This window comes from Crotalus tigris, unplaced genomic scaffold (genome assembly GCF_016545835.1).
Source record: "Crotalus tigris isolate CLP2741 ecotype Arizona unplaced genomic scaffold, ASM1654583v1 scf7180000017757.759095, whole genome shotgun sequence".
Classification (NCBI taxonomy): domain Eukaryota; kingdom Metazoa; phylum Chordata; class Lepidosauria; order Squamata; family Viperidae; genus Crotalus; species Crotalus tigris.
Window position 1 is genome coordinate 338,939 of NW_024096617.1, and position 24,207 is coordinate 363,145.

Below are 24,207 nucleotides of genomic sequence, written 5' to 3' on the forward strand. Positions count from 1 at the left end.
TTATGATTTATGATGAAGTGTTGTGTTTCATGATTTATAATGAATGTATTTTCATGTTGTATATGATCATGATTATCACTATTACTTGTATATACAGGGATGGCAGCTGGGAGCCACTGCCTCCCGTCCTACTCCTCCCTGCCTGTTTGGCTGAGGATGCGGTGGGAGGGCGGCTGGGAGCTACTGCCTCCTGTTCTGCCCCTCTCCCCGTCCAATCGGCACTGTCTGCCATTCGTTCTCTCTTTCTCTCTCCTCACCTGGAGGGAGAGGGAGAGACAGAGAGAGAAAGAGAGAGGAAAGAGAAAGAGGAAAGGAAGAGAAGAGAAAGAGAGAGGAAAGAGAGAGAAAGAGAAAGGAAAGAGAAAGAAGAGAAAGAAAGAGGAAAGAGAGAAAGAGAAAGAGAAAGAGGAAAGAGAAAGTTAGAGGAAAGAGAAAGAAAGAGAGGAAAGAGAGAGAAAGAGGGAGAGGAAAGACTAAGAGGAATGAAAAAGAAAGGGGGAGAGGAAAGAGAAAAAGAGGAAAGAGAAAAAAGATTGAGAAAAGAGAGAGGAAAGAGAAAGAAGAAACAGAGAAAGTTAGAGGAAAGAGAGAAAGGAAAGAGAAAGAGGAAAGAAAGAGGAAAGAAAGAGAAAAAGGAAAGAGAAAAGAAAGTTACGAAAGAGAAAGAGAGGAAAGAGAAAGAGAGAAAGGAAAGAAAGAGGAAAGAGAGAGAAAGAGCGAGAGGAAAGAGAAAGAAAAGAGAAAGAAAGGAAAGAGAGAAAAAGAGGGAGAGGAAAGAGAAATAGAGAGGGGGAGAGGAAAGAGAAAAAGAGGAAAGAGGGAGAGAAAGGGAGAGGAAAGAAAGAAAGAAAAGAGAAAGAAAGGAGGAGAGGAAAGAGAAAAAAGATTGACAAAAGAGAGAGGAAAGAGGAAAGAGAAGAGAAAGAGGACAGAGAAAGGAAAGAAAGAGAAGAGAAAGAGGAAAGAGAAAGAGAGGAAAGAGAGAAAGAGGAAAGAGAAAGAGAGACAGAGAAAGAGAGAGAGAAAGTTAGAAGAAAGAGAGAGAGAGAGAGAGACCCTTTGACATCCAAAATGAAGGTAACACTGCATATATCCTTTTTTACCTTTATTTTATATATACACACACAAACACACACACACACACACACATACATTAAAGGTAAAAAAGGATATATGCAGTGTTATCTTCATTTTAGATATCAAAAGGGTTTTGGGGCTCCCAGTGTTTTGTTTTCAGTGGGAAACATGTCCAAGTGGCCCTTTGAGTGTTTTGGGTTGCCTACCCCTGGTTTATGAAAATAAGATAAATTGTTTAAATCTTTAAAGAAGAAGGACATTTAAAACAAATGTCCTTTTTGTTTCTCAGAAAATTTAGAGAGAAAAGGGAGAGATGGTATCCTCTCCTGTACTCTTAGAAAGTTTATATCAACTTTTATTAGACTTTATATTGTTCATCTTTTCTGAAGAGAAAAAGCTTAGATCAGGGGTGTCAAACTCAATTTCATTGAGGGCCGCATCAGCATTGTGGTTGCCCTCGGGCCAGGTGGGTGTGGCCAGGGTGGGTGCAGCCTACTGGGTGGGCGTGGATGGAGTGGGTGTGGCCTACTGGGTGGGTGTGGCCAGCTCTACATTGTTCCCGTCAAGGGTGCCTGTGGGGGCCTGGGCAGGAGTGGGATAGATCTGAGGGTCTCTGGCAGAAGGGGGTGGGACCAGGGCAAGTGCCAAGGCATGGTCCACTGGAGGAGCCTCACTTTCCTCTCAGGCCATGCAGGGGGGGTGGCTTATGGAACTAAGACTGAATGCGTTTCAGCATAGATGGCCACCACAAAATTGTACATTGGCTCCCGGCCAGTCTAGGCCAGAGCCAAGGCAGAGGGGCCATTTCCTCTCTTTCCTCTCCCTCTTTTTCTCTCTTTCCTTTCTTTCTCTTTTCTTTCTCTTTCCTCTAGCTCTTTCCTCTTTCTCTCTCTTTCCTCTCTCTTTCTTTCCTTTCTCTCTTTCTCTTTCCTCTCTTTCTCTTTCGTAACTTTCTTTTCTCTTTCTCTTTCCTTTTTCTCTCTTTGTTTCCTCTTTCTTTCCTCTTTCTCTTTCCTTTCTCTCTTTCCTCTAACTTTCTCTGTCTCTTCTCTTTCTCTTTCCTCTCTCTTTTCTCAATCTTTTTTCCAGGATAGCTTCATGGGCCTCATGAAGCCACTTCGCGGGCCGCATCCGGCCCCCGGGCCTTGTGTTTGACATGTCTGGCTTAGATCAATAATTCCTACATAAAATACAAAGTATTGGTAGAGTTGTCTTTTTGATGTTGCATAATTTGACTCTATAATGGTCTATAATGTCATAATTTGACACAATCCTCACATTTTATACGTGTTTGAAATATCATAGTCAGTGTATTGAATATTCTTGTAGTTGTTCTATTTAGGCTGCAAGCCAGTAGATGATGATGACGACGACGACGATGATGATGATGATAAAGATAATAATAATGATGACGATAATAATAATGATGATGATAATGATAAGAGTTGGAAGGGACCTTGGAAGTCTTCTAGTCCAACCCCCTGTGCAGGCAGGAAACCCTATACCATTTCAGACAAATGGTTGTCCAATCTCTTCTTAAAAACTTCCAGTGTTGGAGCATTCACAGCTTCTGGAGGCAGGTTGTTCCATTGGTTAATTGTTCTAACTGTCAGAAATTTTCTCCTTAATTCCAGGTTGGTTCTTTCCTTGGTTAGTTTCCATCCATTGCTTCTTGTCCTGCCTTCAGATGCTTTGGAGAATAGGTCTACTCCCCCTTCTTTGTGGCAACCCCTGAGATATTGGAACACTGCTATCATGTCACCCCTAGTTCTTCTCTTCATTAAAGGTGATTCTGTAGGAGTGGTAGGCTCTCATGAACTCAATAAGCAAAAAAAATTCTGCAGAATTCCATTACTACTTTGTCTTTTCCCCTCTTGTATAATTGTACAGAAGTCCATTGCTTTTTAAAAATTCTTTAAATGTTCTCTTCAACTAATTTAGCAGATCAAAGAAAGTGTATCACTGGAAATACAAATTGACAGCTTTGTCAACTCTGCCAATTAAGCTAAGCAATTAATCACATGAAATGTCAGTTTTCAATCAGAAGTTAAAGCAGGAAGAACTAATTTTTTCTGTTACATCTTTTTGACAAGACTTCTTTCTCTTCAAAAAATATATCATTATAAAGGTTATTTAAAGTAATTGGAACATTCAGTTTCTAAACACTTATAATTAGAAAAAAGTTTTAATTGACTCAATTTGTTTCAATAATAACCAAAAGTATATGCAACTACTCCTGGGAAAAATTATCTACTGTATATGTGGTCACTCAGAGTGAACATCAACTTCATGACATCTAGCTAATCAAAATTTTCAATTAAGCAGATAATCTAGGATAACACTAAGTTTTTCTTCTTCTGAACTATACTCCATCTTCATTTCTTTGCTTTTTCTCCTTTTTCTAATACATCTGTTTTATAATGGCTGGTTTTATAAGCCACTCTGAGACACACCAAGGCCAATCCATTTTAGCCTGCTCTATTGTGGGAACATATTTAATTTATATTCAGTGTATCATGCAATCTCAGATAATTGGACTGAATAAATCATAGTTAATTTTGCCACAGATTAATATTTCACACAAACATACATGTTATCATAATTGTTTCCATTGTTCATCTTTTTATACTCTTGCCAATTTAATTTTAGACAATTATGGTTCCTTTAGATAGATTTTAGATAATTTTAAATCAGGGACCTCCAAACCTAGCAACTTGAAGACTTGTGGATTTCAACTCCCAGAATTCCTCAGCTGGGAGTTGAAGTCCACAAGCCTTAAAGTTGCCAAGTTTGGAGACCTCTAATTTAGACAATTAGGAATTTTAGTACAGAGAAAATGTTGAACACGGAAGTATTCATAAGTGGGTCAATCACCTCAAAATGTGCTCCTGACAATCTAAAATCTGGTCCTTTTTAAACATATATCATGTGCATTGCACATACATGAAAGGAGTGGCTTTTGATTATCTGGACACATCTGCCTTTTTGAGATTGCTGACCCCCATCATGCACATACCTGCTTGGGAACTGGGTAGAATCAAACCAAATCACAGCATGGTTACAAGTATAAGAATTATTTCCTTTGTTATAATTTAGCATAGTTCAAAGCCTGCAATTATGGTTTGTAAACAATGATTAATGGCAGCAATCTTCTATTTATTTGCTTTTTAAATATTCTAATTTTTTTCCCCTAAGAAAAACAAAGAAGAATTACTGTGAGATTGCATTTCTAATACAGTGGTCACTTGGGGAGAGCTAGTGTAATTTCTATACTATAACACTTTCTGACACTGATAATGTATATTAAACTATTTGTCAGTGATCAGCCATTAACATCCCTTCACACAACTATTCAAAGTATTTTATGGTTATGTCAACTTGAAAAACTAGTCCACTATTTCTGTGGAAAAGGGTATTGAATTAAAGGCTCTGATCCCTTTAATTTGATGGGTGATATTATCAAAGTTACTGTCATAACCACCTGGCCATCACAGGTTTTATGAATTTATATTATTTGAGAATTACAAAATAGCCTATGTTGAACATAAAAAAATCAGCTATAAGGACCTATGGACCAAAATATCTTGTTTGTCTTTGAGTCTTTTTTTTTTTTTTTTTACTTCTGGCAGCTGTGTGAACTAGACCCTGTAGTTTTCTTGACAACATTTCAAAAGTGGTTTGCCACTGCCTTCTTCCTAAAGCTGAGTGAAAATGACTGTTATCAACTCTTCATCTACCAGTTTCTACTAAACAGGCTTTTGAAAAAGAAATCTTAATAAAGTATTGTTTATCTTCTCAGTATGATAAGTTCTGGAAATTATTTTCTATGAGTGGTGAAAGGAATCAAATAACATAAGCTTCTAGAAAAGGAGAATTACAGTGGTGGTCTACAAATATCTAAAAAGCTGTTCTGTTCCCTTTAGAAAGCAAGGCAAGTCATGGACTGATAAATTGTCTCATAAACAAAGGAGAATCAGGTTGAAAATGAGCAGGAATTTCTTGATGGCAAGAGCCGATATATGGAAGATGACTAGATTCTCTAAAAGGTCCCTTCCAATTAATGCATTCTATGATTCTACAAGTATCTTGGAATAATTAAACAAAATCACTAGTAATAACCCAAAACATAATACTCTTTTAGGACATTTGTAGAAATTGTTTGGAACCTGCAAGCTCCACCCACTATTCATAAACTATAATCCTTTTTAAAAAGTTTCACCTGCACACCTATTTATACAAAACTAAAAGACTTGCCAACCAAAATAAATGCCAGCTGCATAGTAGTTTCTCTTTCAGTGAATGCAGCAAATTTATTCCTTTTCACAGTAATAGAGCAAACTCTGAAGCTGATAGATATTTCACACTCCTCATGTTAGTGAGAACCATAGATATTTCGATTTCCCAGAATTTCAGTCAGATTTCTTTTGCTTGATGCCCTCCAAGATGTGTTATCCCTAACAACAGTCATCCAGAAGAGAAGAGTGAGAACAACTCTTGCTGTTGACTCCAGATTCAAATAGAGCAGATGCAAGGTTTTCATGGATGAAACTAAAATGTGCCTGCTAATACCAGCAGATTAAATCATTAAATTATATGTAATTGGTCCTTTCCCATCCTGACAGCTGTGTGGCTGTTAAGTACATTCCAGGCAGTAAGCTGCTGAAGGCTGATCTTATTGAATTACTGTCCACCTTCCTTTACATAAGAAGACATTATGTCACACATTTATTTTACAAAGTTTCACATGACTTCCACTTCCCCTCCGTCTTGAGTGGGGGTGAGGAAATTTCTCTATTTTTATGCAGTGGATATCCTGCATGCTGTTTTTACCTTTAATTGACCTCCAGGAGGCAGTAAGAAATTAAAATTTGAATTACCTATTTTGGGAAGGTGCCAGTCCTTTTAAAATATCCATTTTTAACTTATCCACTCTTGGTGATTGTATGTGAGTGCTAACAATGTATTTTCATATGTTTAAAAGGATGTCCACAACTTGATTTTGTTATAAAATACAAAACAAAGAGTATGGTGCATTTTGCACCTTAAGGAAAGTTTTTAATTAAGGAAATTATTTAATGTCTGGACAATATATGTCTTCAGTGGATATGTATGTTTGAGTAAATGGTAATGTAAGACTTCAGAATATTTAACATATCAATTAAAATAGTTATTGCTTACAGATGTAAAACAGTCTTTTATATACACTTGTAAATTAGAATTTATCCTATAGGCCAGAAGACAGAATATAGAGGAGGAGGACGAGGAGGAGGAGGACAACTAAGACATTGTCCTACTAGTCTTTGACTTATGACCATAAGCATAGCAATTACAGTTGTAAGTCATGATGTTCGTAAAGTGGGTCACAAAGTGGGTCATGTGACTAAACCTGATTTTATTATCTTTTTGTGGTGGTCATTAATTACATGCCGTAGTTGTGAAGCAAATTCATTGTTCGCTATAGGTCAGTTTTTTGCTGGAAACTGGAAGTAAACACTGGTCTCTGGCAAAACTGGCATAAATCACAATCACACGACAGCAGGGTGCTGCAAATAGTCATGAATGTAGCCTTGTTGTTGAGGGCCCAAAATGTACTCATGTCACATGGGGAGGAGGGGAATGATACCAGAACTTCAGAACTTGGTCATAAGTACCTTTTCTGTGGGTCCATCATGACTTTGAACAATCACTAAGCAACCAATCATAAGTTGAGGACTATCTGTATAATACATCATGAGAATGATAATAATGTACTTGTATAATTGTACATTCACTTTCTAGGAAATTCCTCAATATGTGAACTGAATCTTCTGTCCAGTGACAGATTTTGTACCATGCTATAGCACGTTTCATGACACTGAGTTACTGACATTTCCCAGTAAATAGATTCACTGGAAAGATAAGTACTTTGATACTTATGGAAATACAATGGCAAATGTTAATATTTTAGTTGTTGATGATGTTGGGTGTGAAAAGATAAAGATGTCAGTAGTCATGCTTAACTTCTTGTGACTTCAATGGACAGATTTATGGCATTTCTTGGTAACAATGTGAAAATGGTTGACCATTGCTGTATTTCAGCATGTTGCAGTATGTATTGCAATCTAATTAATGGTGCAATCTGATAGTAATTCTTACCATTTTTTTTTCATACAGACAACTTCAAAAAATAGTGCATGATATCAAGAAAAATGATAGTGGAATAATGAGCAAGTTCAAAAAGTAAGTTATGCACGTACGCAATCCACACAATGGAATTATTGTTTTCTTTTATTTTGATGCTTATTTTCTGTAATTATATCAACTATGTATGTGGTTATTTTTTCTATGTTCAATTGGGCTTATCTCCAGAACATTTTTGAATATTGTAATATGTACATCAAATGCAAAAGATTTTTCTTGATGCTCTTGTCTTATCCAATGAACTATTTAGAATCTGTTATGGTAATATGTATATAAACTATGTTCCAACATCTTAACAGCTGTATTGTCACCAAGAGTTAGGAAGCCATCCATTTATATAGAAAAAGGTAAGCATATATAAGGACATCATCCTTGTTAGAAAAATCTCAGCAAATACTGAAGTGGTGGAACCTTCACACATTGTTAACATCCCTTATGGTGGATGAAACTGCTGGCAATTGTAGTTAAGTAACATCTGGAGGACTGCATATCATGAATCTACACCGTAAGTTCAATACATAGCCTCCATGGGAATGACAGAGAAGGAGGGTGAGGCAAATGTTCTCTCATCTCTAGCTGAAAAACGGAAACCTAAAAAGTTTTAACCAGTTAATATCTGTGACTATTCCTTTCTGATCTTGTCATATTCAGAATTCAAATCCCTGGTAAGAAACTGCTGCCATACTAGTAAGTATGATTCAAGGACATCATGAGGATTATAAGCGGATGTATTAAAATTACTCCAACTTGCTGGCTTTCTGTTCTTAGCCATATAGCAGTGCCAGCTTTACGAAGGCAAGACGCATTAGTGAGAGAATGCAGAAAAATTATAAGTAACTCATTTCTACCGGTGCATGCCGACCTTTCTCATTTATCAGCAGGAAGACTCAAATCCAGGAAGCCCCTACTGACACTTGCACAATATCTGCCCAACAACTTTAATTTCAATTCTCAATGGAAAGCCAAATGGGTCGCTGAATGCCCAGACATAAGAAGACATATAAATGGCCTCACTAAAAAGGTGGCATGCCTTTTTTTGTGGGATCAAAACACCACATCAGCAATGGACAATACTGAATAGGATTCATACCTCAACAGCATCTGCTAAGACTCTCTGTATAAATGGGGCATAGTATCTTCCTCCTCAGTGTGACTGTGGGGTCCCATGTCAAACTGTAGATCACATCATGATCGGCTGTAAGCTGAGGGGATATACCAGTCCAGTATCTTATTTTTTTAGTACAAACGATGTTGTGCTTCAATGGTTAGATAGCCTAGACTAGGGGTAGGCAACCTTGGCTCTTTTATGACTCATGGACTTCAACTCCCAGAATTCCTGAGCCAGCCATGCTGGCTCAGGAATTCTGGGAGTTGAAGTCCAGGAGTCATAAAAGAGCCAAGGTTGCCTACCCCCGGCACTAGACACTTAATATTTGAACATAGATTTTTTTTAACTTTTATATTTTACCGGGTGTTCTACTAATCTAGATGAAATGTTAATATATATTGCTAGTCCACGGGCTAAATAAATAAATAAATTCATACCCTCTAGTTCAGCTGGATGAAAAAGGTGTGTTATAGCTTCTATCTTCAGTGGCTTCCAATGTGAACAGTGGGACAATGATAAAATCAGTAGTCAAGTCAGAGTCACGAGGGACTGCAGCTACTTATAATGTGGCGAAAATGATGAAACAGGCATCAGAGTGTCTCAATAGAGCTCCTACCCTTTTGTGTGTGTGTCATGACATTGCTGAAAAAGTGTATCACTGTGTATGTTTCATCACCTCCCCATAGGTGTTCACATTCTGAGTGATGAGAAAGAACAGGCAAAACCTGACCATCTTTTCAGATGATCTCTCTGAACACATTCCTCTCTTTTTCCCTAAATAAGAATGGCTGGTATTCATAGCAAATCTTACTCCCCTCCTTTAAGGGGCAATGTGGAGAACCTGACCTGTGCAGACCAGGAAATCACCAGGGACACAAGCTGCAACTTTCAGGGAGTTTTATTCACCTGCTAAGCCATAAAGCAGTCTGTTTATTTGGAATTGGCAAATTGTTTGAACCAATTTAGTTCTGTCTTATTAAGTCCTTCATGGTTAAACAAACTAGAATTTAACATGAATCCAGCCTGTCTCTACAATGCAATCTACATCAAGGCGAGCATTTCAGACCAGTGATCATTCCATTTTATAATATTAAGATATCCAGTTTCTGAAGATCTGCATTTCTGTCTCAATTACTGCACAATGTTCTCTTAATGGATAAAGTTTCAACATCTGCATTAAAACTGCTGCCTATCTCGTCTGGGAGCATAATATCAACTTGTCCACTTCTGTTGCAATCCGCATGATAAAACAAAACAAACACAATTGCTTTCCCTCCTTCAGAGATCTTACAGCAATTTTTCTAACAGCCATTTTCCACACCCACATCTGTTGTGTATACTTTTAAGTCTATATTTATCCCTGAAACAGTTGCCTAAATATAAATTATCCACAGAAGAGTATTCCAGAACAAGAATCCTTCCTGATTAATTTGTATTTTCCTGCAAAAAGTATTACTTTCCTTTGCAAATCCAAACCTGCCTCCCTCACCTTTGGAGGCCTCTGTTTCTCCTAGGCTCTCATTGGGGGACAAGAGGGGGTCATATGGTAATCTCTCTGCAGACCCTCCTCTTCAATCTGTGGGATCCTAAAAACTCCCCTGCCTTCTGCAGCAATTGGACTTTTAAGAAATGCTACTTAGGATTCTGTGGCACTTGAAATTGGACCAAAATAGCTGCTTTAGAGTACATTCCTGGGGGAAAGGCCTGCAGTGCTGTATTTTGCACACTCTAAAGAACCTTTGGGAAATGATACGCTGCACAAGCTTATTGTGTCTCTTGTAATTCAGGTGAAGTTTTTTCCAAGTCCAGTTGACAAGCAGGATGTTTTTTCTCCCTAGGGTTTTAATGAGGAAAGGAATGCTTCTATCTGTCTGAAGACAGCATTACTCAGCCCCAAAATGGTTTTTCCTGGCAATTGATTAGGGCTTGTTGTGAAATGTTTGCGTGTGAGCGATGTGCTATCTCTCTTGCCTATCTGTAACATAGCTGTTGGAGAGAAAAGGCACACAATTGCAGGAAAATCTGCAACTCTCAACCTAACCTCCAATTATCAAAGAAATCAGTTCAGCCTTTTGATAAAGTTCCCCTACTCCTCAGAGGAAGCAAACAAAGAGCATTAAAGAGGTCTCAGAGATAGGGAAGATATCCTTACATTTGGCTAGACTTATCATGTGAGACTCAGTGGGATTATCTCTGAGAAAAGGTTCTGCTTGACAGAAAAAAGATTCACCACCTCACATATGATAACCTTGATCAACAGATATAAACCATAACTACCCCAATAAGGTTGGGCATTCAAAGTATCATTGCCCTGTGGGAAGATGTCAAAGGTCCCATCGTGCTCACAGTCTGACCAAAACAGTTGTCAAAATTGTCCCCTATTTTTTGTTTCAACAGCTGACATGCAACAGCATATTAACTTTTCGTGGGAGGCTCCATTTAAGTTTTGCTGAAGTTCTCCAATTCTCTGTTTTGTTGTGGCTTTGAGGCAGAAGGTATTCTCAGGTTACTAGTTCAGGTGGTGACTAAGCAGGTGCCTGTCATTTAGTAAACAGCAAAAGAGAGTCTATATTGACTCAAAACAAAGAAACAATGCCTGATTTAATATCAGAAACAGGAAGGCACAGTCATATCAGGATAGGTCTTTGGCTAATGGGGTTGTCCTAGGAGAAAAGGGTGGGCTGGGGAGGGGATGACAAGTTTAGACCAGTATATTTGTTTTCTGCAGCCAAGAACAAGATGTAGTAGCTTTCCTACTAAATGAAGCTGTACTTGATGTGTTTTTTTCCCTCTAAGCAAAATGTAAAGGACATCAAAGTCCTATTGATAATATGACAATATTCTCAGAGTTCAGAAGTTTGGGTGGTTAATGAATACTTTATTATCCTGCACTTCCCAGAGTCACCTTTGGTGAGATGGGCAGCTATATTTGATTAATAAATAAATATAAAAAGCTGTATGACCAGCCTTCTCTCAACAGAATAACATGTCAAAGAACAGCAATTGGTAGAGATATCAAGCCTGTAAGCAATGTATCAAAGTGAACTATAATTCAGTGGCCAACGTAAAGATTTTGACTTTTAAAGAAAAGGGAGAAGAAGACAGATAAACTTTTGCTGTGACAATCAAGTGCCCCTTAAATCATAAAAATGAATCTCTATGGAGATTCTCAGTTATCCAGGTCATGGTTATCCAGCTCAACCAAGAAGCTTCTTCAACTCAACCAAGAAGCTTTTTCAGCTGAAGAAGAGCTGAAGAAGCTTCTTAGATAAGAAGCGAAACGTCTTCAAAGAGAAAAAAGAAAGTCCAGTTGTCTTGCGAAAAATCTCCTTTGGGACTAAGAATGAATCGCAATTTCTTGACCATTCCATTTTGTTACCCCAGTAGCCCATCACGCCTTGAGATGGCCCAGATAGTTTTCTTTGCTGAACTAAGACAGAGAAGTGAGGTGAAGCATATAAAGAGAGAGGGAGCAGTATCAAAAGGAAGGCAATAAATTGTAACAAGAGTTGAACACAAAAGGGGAACTGGTGACATAATATGAAATATCTCTGTCTAGAGAGCTCCTGACAATATTGAAACTCTAATTCAGGGGTGTCCAAATTTTAAGACTTAGGGATTTCAAGTCCCAGAATTCACAATCCACAAGTCTTAAAGTCACCAAGGTTAGATACCCCTGCTCTAACTGAAGGCTAAGAGTTTCTCTCAGGGAGCTGGAAACATCATCCAGCGTAGAATGAAGTTTTTATAATAAGGGTTAGCCAGATGGGTAATTTTGTATATAATCTGTTCCTGCTGCTTTATCCATTTGCATTGATAGCAATGAGCTTTTTACTTATCTGTTGATTTCTTAAGAGCAAGCAACTGTCAAAGACCAAATCAAAACCAAGTTTATTTTTCCTAATCAGCTAGCAATGCTGTTCTTTATGGCAAAGGCTGTGAAAGTCCAGGTAGTCCTTAAGTTACAACTATCCATTTAGTGGCACTGAAAAAAAATGACCTACCACCAGATTTTACGATTGTCACATTGTCCCTGCAGTCACGTGACCAAAATTCAATCCCTTGGTAACTGGCATGGATTTATAATGGTTGCAGGATCCTGGGATCATAGGATCACCATTTCTGACCTTCCAATAAGCAAAGTCAATGGGGGAAGCTGGATTCTCTTAAAGATTGGATGTGATTCACTTAACAGCCATGACAGAAAGGTCATAAAATTTGGCATGACTCACTTAAAAAGCGCCTTGCTTAGCAATAGGAGCTCTAGTCCCAATTGTGGTTGTAGTCACAGACTACTTGACAATGCTTGTCACACAAGTACATCACTAATCACTTGTGGGCTGAAATCTTGAAGTTCATATATATGAGGGCAGCACTCAAAGGAGTTTGTTCCTTATTTCATTCAATTGTCAAACTTCACTTGAGTTTTTAAAATGGTGTTTGAAGGAGTCCTTTTGCAGTTCCCACCTAGAGCAACAAAAACTTCCTGCAAGTGAATGTGGCTGCCTTAGCTCAACATTAAACTATTGTTTGTTTTGAGATAATATTGGTGGTGTGCGTGTCTTAGGCAATTCCATTTATTAAAACAATAGAATTATTGCTAAAAACCTTCATAAGCAAACAAAATTAACCTACCTGAGAATCACTGTTTTGCTTATTCCTTTTTTCCTGCCGATGTATAGGTTCCAAAATGAACAAGTGGCCTTAATATGCAAAACTGGAAAAAATACATGGGATCGGTATGACAATTTAGCATTGTACAAGCGCTGATTGTGTAGCATGATTTCCTGTTGCCTGCTTTCAGTGTGATGTTGTTTGCATTTGCTAACATGGGCTTCAACCCACCCTTAATATAGCAAGGATTAGAAGCATGACTTTCTCTCTTCTTTGCCTTTCTTCAGATCCATCCAGAGGCTGTTGCCCTAGCTTTCCAGGTCCTTTCCTTTCGAGTGCAGAAACAGGGTCTAGAACTCTAGAACATGGGGGGGTCCAACATTTTTGACTTGCCTGGACTGCATTGAGTGAAGAGGAATTGTCTTGGGCTACATATAAAATATATAATATAGTTAATGTATATAAATCACATAATAATGTTAAAAGTTTATGATCTTGTGGGGCTGCATTACTAGCTGTCAAGAGCCTCGTTTGGCCCATGGGCCTCTGGTTGGACATGTCTATCTAGAATATTAAAGGACCATGACATGTTGCCTTTATTCTATGATATATGCCTGGAACATAAACATAAGCAGATCTGATTTACCACATGGTGCAAAAGAAAAACTCCAGTTAGGCATATTTCCCCCCCCCCCCCCGGCATGTGGGGGGATGTGGGAACCTGAAAATATTTTCTAAAAGCAGCAAATAGCTCAAAATGTATTAAATGCTTTGTAAAAGCCAACCCCATCTCTGGAAGTAATTGACCAGCCTCAAATTAATGTAGAAATCCAATATGGTGATCACGGAATTCTTCCACTATATGCTAAATTGCATAAGTAAAATATTAGGTCTCTCAAGGTGTAAATGAAGATGTACAAAATCTAACCAATGATATATTCCAGATTGTCAAAGACTCCCTTGGGTAGTTGGGTAGAGCAAGAATTGACTGAACTTCCATCAAGTTTCTCACTGTAATTTGCACACAATAGTCAACCCTAACTTTCAAATCTACAGGAACCTTTCAGAGGGAGAGAGGACTTCAGAGGGGAAGAATTGGGAAATTTGTCTTCCCTGAACATGGTTAATATGTTTTTGTCTACACAGAAGTAAATCTCATGGAATTTGATAAGGTTTCTTCCCAGATAAGAGATGCTGAGTATTGCCAAGTAGCTTAACATAGTGTAGGAAAGAGGCAAGCAGTGCACAGGATGTTTCTCCCAATCAGATTTTTGCTGCCTCCAAAGAACTCACAGATTTCATGCTGAAATACTACAGCAAAAATGCTGGGTTTTGATGGCCCTGTTTTTCCCACTGGGCCACCAGCCACAATCTTTGTAGTTGTTGGAGGCTAAAAAGAAAAAGTCAGAAAGATCAGTCCTCCCCAGTTGCAAATCATAATAATAACAGTAATAATAATAATAATAATAATAATAATAATAACAACAACAACAACAACAACAATAATAATAATAATAATAATAATAATAATAATAATATAAAAAACTGATCTCCTTTACTCCACCTCAATCTTAGAAGTGCTTTCCAGCTGAGACTCCTATTTAAAAAAAGAGTTTTGGGGTTTTTTTTAATGTCGTAGTTTGGCTTCCAATTCTTACAGTTTTAGTACTCTAAATTAATTAACTAATTTAACTAATACTTTTCTCATCTTGGCTTTGACTTTAGATGCTATTTTTGAAAAGGTTTCTTGAGTCTGGAAGATGTGGACAATGTCAAAAACACTTTGCTGCCCCAATAATCATCTTTCTTGTGTTCTTCACAATAAGCTTCTGGGTGAATAAAACTCACAAGCTGGAGGGCAAAATGAGATGGGGTTTTTTTTTGTTTTTGTTTCCTGGTGCCTTAGGCTCTTGGCATCATTCTCATTTGTTCTTGCTGAGGAGACCTTGAAAAATGCTTTGTAAATCTTATTTCAAAAACATTTCCCTTTCTTTCCATCTGACGTCCTCAAGTTAGTGAACAACGTCAGTGGAAAACAAGACGCTTACATGAAATGCAAGGTAAAAGCTTCCCTGAGGGAAGATCAAATTTTGGTGACCCCATGGATACATTCTTTCTTTGTTTGGGTTTGGGGTTTTTTTTCTTGGCAACAATAAGAAAACAGTGGCCATTGTTTCCTTTGGGAATGATTTTCTTCAGTTTCCCAACCAGCTGGTCTTGAAAAGGCTAAATAGGTTATATAGGAGCTTGGGAGACCATGAGGGACATCCAAAGTAGGTGATACTGAGCAATTATTTCAAATGCTAAAAATAATAATAGAATTTAATGCTTGTATATTATTTTTTAAGAACAATTGTCTTGATCTTCTGTGGGACTTCTTAGTGGAAGTATCCTACTTCTCCCATATTGACTAGGTCTGACTCTGTTTAGTTTTCTTTAAAGTCAGCTAAGTACTACCACCTGCTCTGACAATTGTTCTTAAAAATTAATATACAAACATTAAATTCTAATTATTATTTTTAGCATTTGAAATAATTGCTCAGTATCACCTACCTTGGATGTCCCTTGTGATCTCCTATGCTCCTATACAGCCTAGTTAGCCTTTTCAAGACTAGCCAAGTTAAATGGTAACTGTTGAAAATGGAATTTAAGAGTCATGAATGAGATTTTTGGGAAGAGATGGAGCAATCTTAGCTAGGAAGCCATGATCTCACAAGACATTTGACTCTTCACCCAAAGACAATACCAAATTTCCAAATTTTGAATGCTGCGTATCTACATTGTGGGCTCCAGTATTCTCAATTATTTATTCAGTACTTGTCTTAAAGGAATTGCATTCATTTAAGCAGGTTATTTCAGTTAAAATAACTTATGGCCTAAGTCCTACTCTGATCAGATTTGCATAAATCAATAGCGTTTTTTGTGATGGAAGAAACCAAAATTAGTCTCAAGTCTTTGTAAAGCTGAATAGAATTAGAAAACAAAGCCATGAGTCTTTTTAACTGCAAAATACTGGTTGAAATGAAGGATCCATTCTTGTTTTAAAATACCAAGAAATTTTGAAGCCAATCGCATCACATCCTGTTAAAAATACAAATGTCCATGTTCTATTTTGCATTGCATAGACTACATTCTATACCTTTGTGACTAACCAGCAACCTGCATATCTTTTATATCTGCAACTATCGTGTTAATTGTCTTTTCTATAGAAGTAGCCATGTTTGAATACACACACACATACATACACACACACACACACACACAGTATATAGAGATTCTTTTGCATTATTATGTTTGTTTTGCTTAGTCTCTTTGGAATTCTGCATATGTCTTTTGTTACTAGATTTCTGTAGTTGCTGTAGTCCCTGGTCTAGTGCCAACTGTTGCCATCCCACAATTATATAGAAAATGAAAAATGACACTTTTTTTCCCCACAGGTTAACAAGTAAACCACCACCAAGCATACCACCAGTTGATTATGTTCCAGGTATGGAATTAACACCATTATTAGGTTTTAGGATTGATGCAGACATGTAAATCAGAGGCGTAGGATTCAAGATGGCGGTATGTGTACATGCAAGCATCACATCAATTAGGGTGGAAGACAGTCCCTAGTTATTCCTCAGTTGTGCCTGTCAGGTAATTTATATGACTGAAATGTATGCTGATAGTTCTCAGCTTACGACTGGCCCATTACAAGCCATTGGTTTGCTTAACAATTGCAGTGTTAACTTAATGACCACTGTCAAAACAATTATAAAATCGGGTTGGTCATTATGACTGTTATGACTTACAACCATGATGGGCAGGCTCCATTATGGCCATAAGTCGAGGACTACTTGTAAATGTTTTCTCAGTGATATGGGAATTACACAAAACAAATCTTTCCCACTTGCTAAAATACTGTCTCTTAGCAAAAGCGGAAGTAAGAGTACCTTCAGTGCATACTTGCCGCAAAATGTCTTTTTGATCATTCTTCTCCTGCAGCACCACAAAGAATCCAGGATAATTTTCTCTGCTTTAAAACTAAAGTAAACCACAGAAAGTTGCATCAGCTTGAAGGTCATGTCCTAACAAGCAAAAAACTGTCTGCAGCCTTTGTTTAACTACAGTTTGGGGAAATACTTCAGAGTGCCATTTGTGAAACTCAGCAGAAAAGCACTGTGTACATAGGATGTGGTTTAAGGAGGATCCACTTTGAAGATCTTTTATAATCAAACTCTGCCTCAGTCCTAGTTTTTATAGGACTCTCTTAGTTCTCACTATTCTTACGGAGAACTTTGCAGATACCTGCAACAGGAATATTTGCCCAATTAACATGTCTACTTGTCACTTGTGCTTGTAAGAAGACTTATGTTGATATTATTTGTACAACCTAAATGTAGGAAGTCAGTGGCTGCAGATAAAGCAGCCCGCAGCCATTGTGACCAAGGCTCACCCATCCCACTCACTTTTCTTGAAGAACAAAGACTTTATCAGACTGGGACCATAAATATATAATCTGAAATGTTTGAAAGATGAAGGACACGTTGGTATAGTATCTTCTCATTTCAACTGGCCTAACAGTTTGAGTTTTCTTCAAGGGTGAGAAAGGGCTGCTGTTTTCAACGCTTTGCGTAAGGAAGCCAATTGGCTAAGATCAACATCTCTGTAATCTAGCAGTTGAAATAACTGTTGGATGGATGGATGGATAAGATATTTCAACAGGGAAGATTTATAACTAAAACGCTATTCCCACAATTGAACAAACACTCCTAAAATCAAGGGAGATTATTTTGTTCATATCCCAGCTCAGTCTTTCATTTTATTTTATTATTTATATGGCCACCCATCTCATCAAAGTAACTCTTGGGCATTTAACAGTGATTAAAAATGAACAGGGAATACAACAACCATTGATGTAAGCATTTCATGGTTGTGGTTGTGCATATAATAGGGAGAAGTAGGGACTCTGTAAGGCAAGTAAAAAAAAGTCAAATGGCAGCCATGATATAACTCACCCACCCCTTTGTCCTTGTATGCCACCATCTTGATTTTTTTTTTAATTCTCTTTGTGGATTTCCCTGGGGATGGGGAAATACAATTCTCCTCTTGGCTCCTGATTTGTTAAATAACCTTTTTAAAAATTAAACAGTTAAGTAAGAGGCTGGCATGCAACAAAGCAAAACATCAATTACTACCATTAAATGTATCTGCAGGAATTCCGTCAGCCCTACAAAGATCTCATTAGGCATATGAGAACTAACTAACCAGAAATGAAAGAGAAGAGGAAATATTTTCCCACAAAATGCAAAGATTATAGATGTAATAAAACCTGATTATCAAATCTCATCCTACACAGATTATCCCAAATTTCAATATAATTATACGTATTTGATTTGATTTGTTTATCCTAATTGGAATTTTGATTTTGTACTATTGCTATTGTACTTAAAAATGGTCAAAGATCAAGTATCAAACAAAAAAACAAGTGTTTGGAAGAAAATGGCAGTCAAGTCAAGCATTTAATGTAATTTATATAATACATTGTCTATAGGGCCTATAGTTATATTATAGGACCTACTGCTGTACTCTCTATATTAAAAAGGAAGAAAATCAAGAAGAATGCTTGAAGAGTTTACCATCAACCATTTAACTGTATAATTTATTTTCATTAATTTCAGTGGGTGCAATCCAACATTAATCAGCTAAAATCCACATGTCTTAATTTAATCATGTTTTAGTGTGCCCATAAATATGACTGGGCCCAGTCTCTGCTTTTGCCAGATATAGTGATATAAATAATGAATTAATATTCATGTAAACCTAACTTTATTATAGAACTGTAGTACAGATGAGAACATTTGTCTATGGCATCTTGCTCACATGACTGTTTAAATATTTTAACTAACAACTTAATTCTAATTTTTATTTTAGACCATACAGAAGAAGAGGAACAGTGGTCAGATGACTTTGTAAGTTTCTTCGCCACCCAGGGCATTAGCAGGGGCAGTCAAAACCAAGATGGCAGCTTTTATTAGGCCATTGCACATAAGAAAAGAGGAAGAGTTTCAGTTGTGAGGTTGCAGTTACATACTGATTCTTTTTAGTCCTCTGCCCCTCTATGCTTCAAACACATGTACACAGCTATAAATTTTGTGAATTTTTCAATGTGAAATAGCCTTTCCCACTTAGATCTTCAAGATGTGTTGGGGATCTGTAAATTTTCAGGCAATTGCTGCTTTTAAAAAATGGCTGTAAGTCTCAGTCAGTCTATCCATCTGGGCACCCATCTGTCTAAAAGTTCACAGATCACAGTGTTTTGAAGCTCTTTTTTTATCCACATTTTTATGCCTATTTGGCCACCCTGACATATCAGTACAGCAAATACCTGGGTTAAAACACTTCAATTTAGGGACAACTGATAGTGATTAATGGAGCCTATTGTAGCAAAATTCAAGCTAAATATACAGTGATTCAAGTTAAATACATTATGGTTCAAGTTTATTAACCAATATTACTTATACAGTATTACATAATAATATTGCTCCAGCTTAGATACAAATCTGACTTAAAAATGGATCTGGAGAAACTGGGTACTACTTTACTTACTGTAAATGCTTGCAATAAAGACTGTTAGAATCGAAAATAGCTTTGAGATCAGAGCATAAAATGACATCTCAGCCAGATTAAGAAGAAGATCAAATATTTTTATGGTGATTAATCATGGCTCCTTGAATTCCATATGAATTCTGACACTTCTACAATGCTATTTCACATTTAGATAGCTGCAGTGAATTCAGTGTTGTAAAACTGCAGCTATTCTTATTTATTGGCTTCATAAGGAAGAAGAGAATCACAGTCTTTCTATCTTTTTCTTTTTTCTCCTTTTTCTTCCTTCCTTCTTTCCTTCCTTCCTTCCAACGTCATCAAGCCCTGATGTTTCTAGTACAGCCCTGTATACCATCCTTCTCTTGTTTTAGTTCATTTTCTTCATAGCCTCTTCATCTTTCTCCTTTTTTTTTGTTGGAAGATTAATTTGTCTTGTAATATGGAATTTATAATTTTTTTCCTGCAGTTATTCAGTTTTTCTCTATTTTTCCTTTTTCTTCCATGTCTATTCTTTCCAAGCTCCATTGCTGACATTACTAAATAATGAACTGTCTCATATTCAGACTTACTTAACATTTTTGATTCCTTTATTGATTATCTCAACTTTTTTCATAAACAATAAAATCAATCGTGTTTTTCAACTCACTCCTTCTCCATGTCATTGCACAAATAGGCATGCTTAAACCAAGAAAAGGCTTTTTCTATGCACATATCCACCAAAGAATCACCATTCTCATTTCTTTGTTCTTTTGATAGCCACAGTAACACTCACCTTGTTCCCCTCCATTCATTCATGTCACCTAACAGAATGTTCTTTTATCCAAATCACATTCATTTATACTCAACTATGGTTCTTCCACTATCAGAGCTCCTATTATCATTCTGTACCTATCAACAATTTATGGATTCCAACTTTCATAGGCAACTGTGAGGTAGTATTAATTTACACTTTCTGACATACATTTAACCTTTTATTCAACATTAAACCAACATTCCCACTTCCCTGCATGCATTTATCAACTCCTTTTTACAAGATCAGGCTACATCTATTTAGATCTATTATTCTGTTCCCCTTATTTCACAGGTCCCAATATACCTTCTTTGTTTCCTTTCATTCATTAACTTAAGCTCTTCTACATTCTAAGTCAGGGTGTTCCACATGCTATGATGGTTGATGGGCCCATACATATTACGTTTTAGTATCCATTGTGGCTTTGCTAATCAAGACTTACACAGAATGCTTTTTAGTATGCTACAGAAGGCCTTACACCAGGCTAGCCATACTGTATCACAAGCAGCATTTTCATCTAAGAATGAGAGCCAGTTTGGTCTAGTGGTTAAGGCACCAAGATAAAAATCAGGAGATTGTGAGTTCTAATTCTGCCTTAGGCATTAAAGCCAGTTGGGTGATTTAAGGTCAGTCACTGTATCTCAGTCCAATGCATCTCACAGGCTTATTGCAGGGAAAATAGGAGGAGATATTATTATTATGAATTAAGTATATTCATCACTTTGAGTTATTTATAAAAGTAATAAAAACAGGAATAATAAATTGGACATAATTAGTTTGGCCAGCATGCTATAAGCACAATCAAAGCCCAGTTTTCTCCTCAGCAGGCTCACGCTATTGTATGCAAGCCATGATCTCTGTTGTAAGCCAAAATACTTTTGCTTTCATCCTACCATTTACAAATAGATGCAATGGCCTTTCACCCAATTAGACTATGATTGAACATTCACATCTGAAAGTAATGATTACAATCCACAGTATGTGTAGGGCACAAAACGATGGGACTTTTGGTAATATTTGGGTGTCATTAAAGTAAGGGATTCTTTTAGTTGTTGAACCTCATTGTTCATAATATATTGAACCATTTTTAAAAGTTGCATTTCACAGTTTCCTAAGAAATTCAGCAATCTTCTGCTTCCAGGACAGCGATTATGAAAATCCAGATCACCACTCCGATTCTGAGATGTATGTGGTTCCCACAGAAGAGAACTGTGATGACAGTTATGAGCCTCCTCCAAGTGAACATGAGCCAGAGACAGTCCCAATACCATTCTCGTGTGCTCGGGGTGTATATGCAGGTATGTGCGTTATGTCCACACTCCCGTTTCTCAAGATCAAAGTCAATGATAACAGAATTAAAAGAAGCTGAAGAGTTTCAAAAGGAAGCAGAAGCTTTTTAAGACTCTGGGAGATCAAAGGGCAGAACAGCCATTTCAGCATACATGCAAACTCACACTCAGACATACTTCCACATACATTCATTTTTTTTCATGGCTTTTGATTCATTATAGCCAATAACAGAATAATCAGGAGCAAGTGGAATAACCTAAAATGCAAAAATAATTCTTGACCTATATATTTAAATGAATTCTACTGCCTAGAATGACAAATACTGATAATTTTAAATTGTCCTTTGGATGAGGTTCTCTCCATGTGGATGATCCTAGGGCAATCCGACCCCCCCCCTTGAAAAACTCATACCCATTCTTTCTCAAGTTCTCAGTTTTAAAAACAATAATCCTATCAAGCTTGAATTTCTTCTTATCTAATTAGAATTTCATTTTGCTACATTACCTGCAAATTAATCTTTTTCATTGATTATACCAGTTTCAGATGATTTATGAACATCTTAAATCACATGAAATCTCCAATGTCTGTTTATTATGACAACTGCCCAGGAACTTACATTCTCTTTTGATCAATTACCAGTCAATAAGAAGATCTGTTATCTCACTCTAATAATACCATGAACTATATGGTTAGAGACACTGGGGTCCCTATTGGGAAGGGGTACATTAAAAAAGTTAAGATGGAAGCTGCAGTTGAAGACCTGCCCCCTTTTATGTGGGCCATCATCTTTATATTTTTCAAACACATAGGCTCCTAGATAGAGATTTAGTCAAATTATGTCTTCAGCTGGTCCTCACCAATCATGATCGAAACTGGCAATTCTGCTAATAAGCACCATGGCCATAAAGTGAAATATCACACATGATTTATGTGAACTTAATAATGCCATTTCAAACTGCAGTTATTAAGCAAATCAACAAGCACTGTAAAGCATCACATCGTATGACTACAATTTGCAACTTCCTGCTGGCTTCCCCATTGACTTTGCTTGTTGGAAGCTGGCTTTGAAGATTGCAAACGGTTATCGTGATACTCTGGGACATTGCGACCATCATAAATATGCACCTGAATTGTGATTACATGACTGGGAGGATACTTTGATGGGCAGAACTTTAGGTCGTAAATTTGTTTCAGCATTGTTGTAACTTAAACAGTTGCTGAATGAGCAGTCAGTAAGTGAAGACCATGTGTATTAGATTGTTTCTGATTATACAGTTTTTCATATTCCCCATTTAGTCCATGGATAATTGTCAGCTCAATGTGGATTTTAATAATAGACAAGGAACTAACAAGCCTATCTCAAGAGAAATCATTATTCTGTTGGCAGCTCACTTGGTGTCTGAGGGAGAGCAAAACAAGGGGTGGGAACAAAAGATATTGGGTTACAAAGAACTAGGAAACCACATTACCATTAAAAAGGAGCTTATCTTTTAAGTTGAGACTTCCAACTTAGGTTCCCTACATATTTTTCCACAGCACCTTAAAATCTCACCATGAAATTTGATGGCAAAATTACCAATTTTAAATGAAGCTTCTGGAATAAAAATAATAAGAAAGAGTGGAAATGAAACTGAGAGGCAAATCACACTCTGCTTTAAATTTTCTCAACTCTTATTTCCATGGCACATAATTTGGACATTGATGTAATTCAACAGTGTGAACTTGTTAATTGTGTGTTTGGGCGTGGTAAAGATTTAAGGGTAGAAAAGAGGGATTATGCCTCCTAGACATCATGATGATGATGATGATGATGGTGGTGGTGGTGGTGGTGGTGGTGGAAGGGACCTTGGAGGTCATCAGGTCCAACCCCCTGCTCAGGCAGGTAACCCTATAACATTTCGGACAAATGGCTGTCCAGTTTCTTCTTAAAAACTTCCAGTGTTGGAGCATTCACCACTTCTGGAGGCAGGTTGTTCCACTGGTTAATTGTTCTGTCAGGAAGTTTCTCCTTAGTTCTAGATTGCTTCTCTCTTTGGTTAGTTTCCAAAGAGAGAGGCTTTCTTTCTCATTCCCACCCTATATCTCCACCAAAAAAACCAGTTAAAGACATTCCAGAATTTACATCCGATCCTTGATGTGGTGTCACTACCATAATGAAGATACCATTTCAGCTAGTTGGGTGGGGTGGAGATAAGGCCCCTAACCTGGGAAAAAATTGATCACTTCAATGCTAAGCTTTAGTTTTGCTCCAGCCAAATAGATCTAGTCTCAAACCAAATACAGTGTTCCCAAAGATACAATTATCCTTGAGGACTATTTATTAAAATAAAACTAATCATGATTTGCTTTTTTTCTGAAATGCTTAAGATGGTTTTGGATGGTGCACTTCAATATTGTTAATGAACCTCCAATATTGTTAATGAAACTGTTTTTATCTAAATGACTGAATTCATTGTATCCAAATTGCTATATTAAACTATTGAATTATGGCTATGACAATTCTCACTCCTCCAGGTCATGGTTGTCCCAAAGGTGCTTTTTCAAGAGGCAACTGGAC

At 37.2% G+C, this 24,207-nt stretch overlaps 1 protein-coding gene across 8 annotated transcripts in view; it reads left to right on the top strand.

Moving 5' to 3' along the window:
* The window catches only part of BLNK (B cell linker), a 124,263-nt gene that overhangs the window by 68,589 nt on the left and 31,467 nt on the right, over positions 1-24,207 (top strand). For 5 of the 8 annotated variants that reach the window (XM_039340930.1, XM_039340932.1, XM_039340934.1 and 2 more), the window contains 5 exons: positions 7,231-7,296; positions 13,048-13,104; positions 16,417-16,466; positions 18,896-18,933; positions 21,502-21,658. In XM_039340930.1, coding sequence (XP_039196864.1) covers positions 7,231-7,296; positions 13,048-13,104; positions 16,417-16,466; positions 18,896-18,933; positions 21,502-21,658 — 368 coding nt within the window. The remainder of the gene's footprint in view (positions 1-7,230; positions 7,297-13,047; positions 13,105-16,416; positions 16,467-18,895; positions 18,934-21,501; positions 21,659-24,207) is intronic. The other 3 variants (XM_039340931.1, XM_039340936.1, XM_039340935.1) reach the window with 1 other exon arrangement.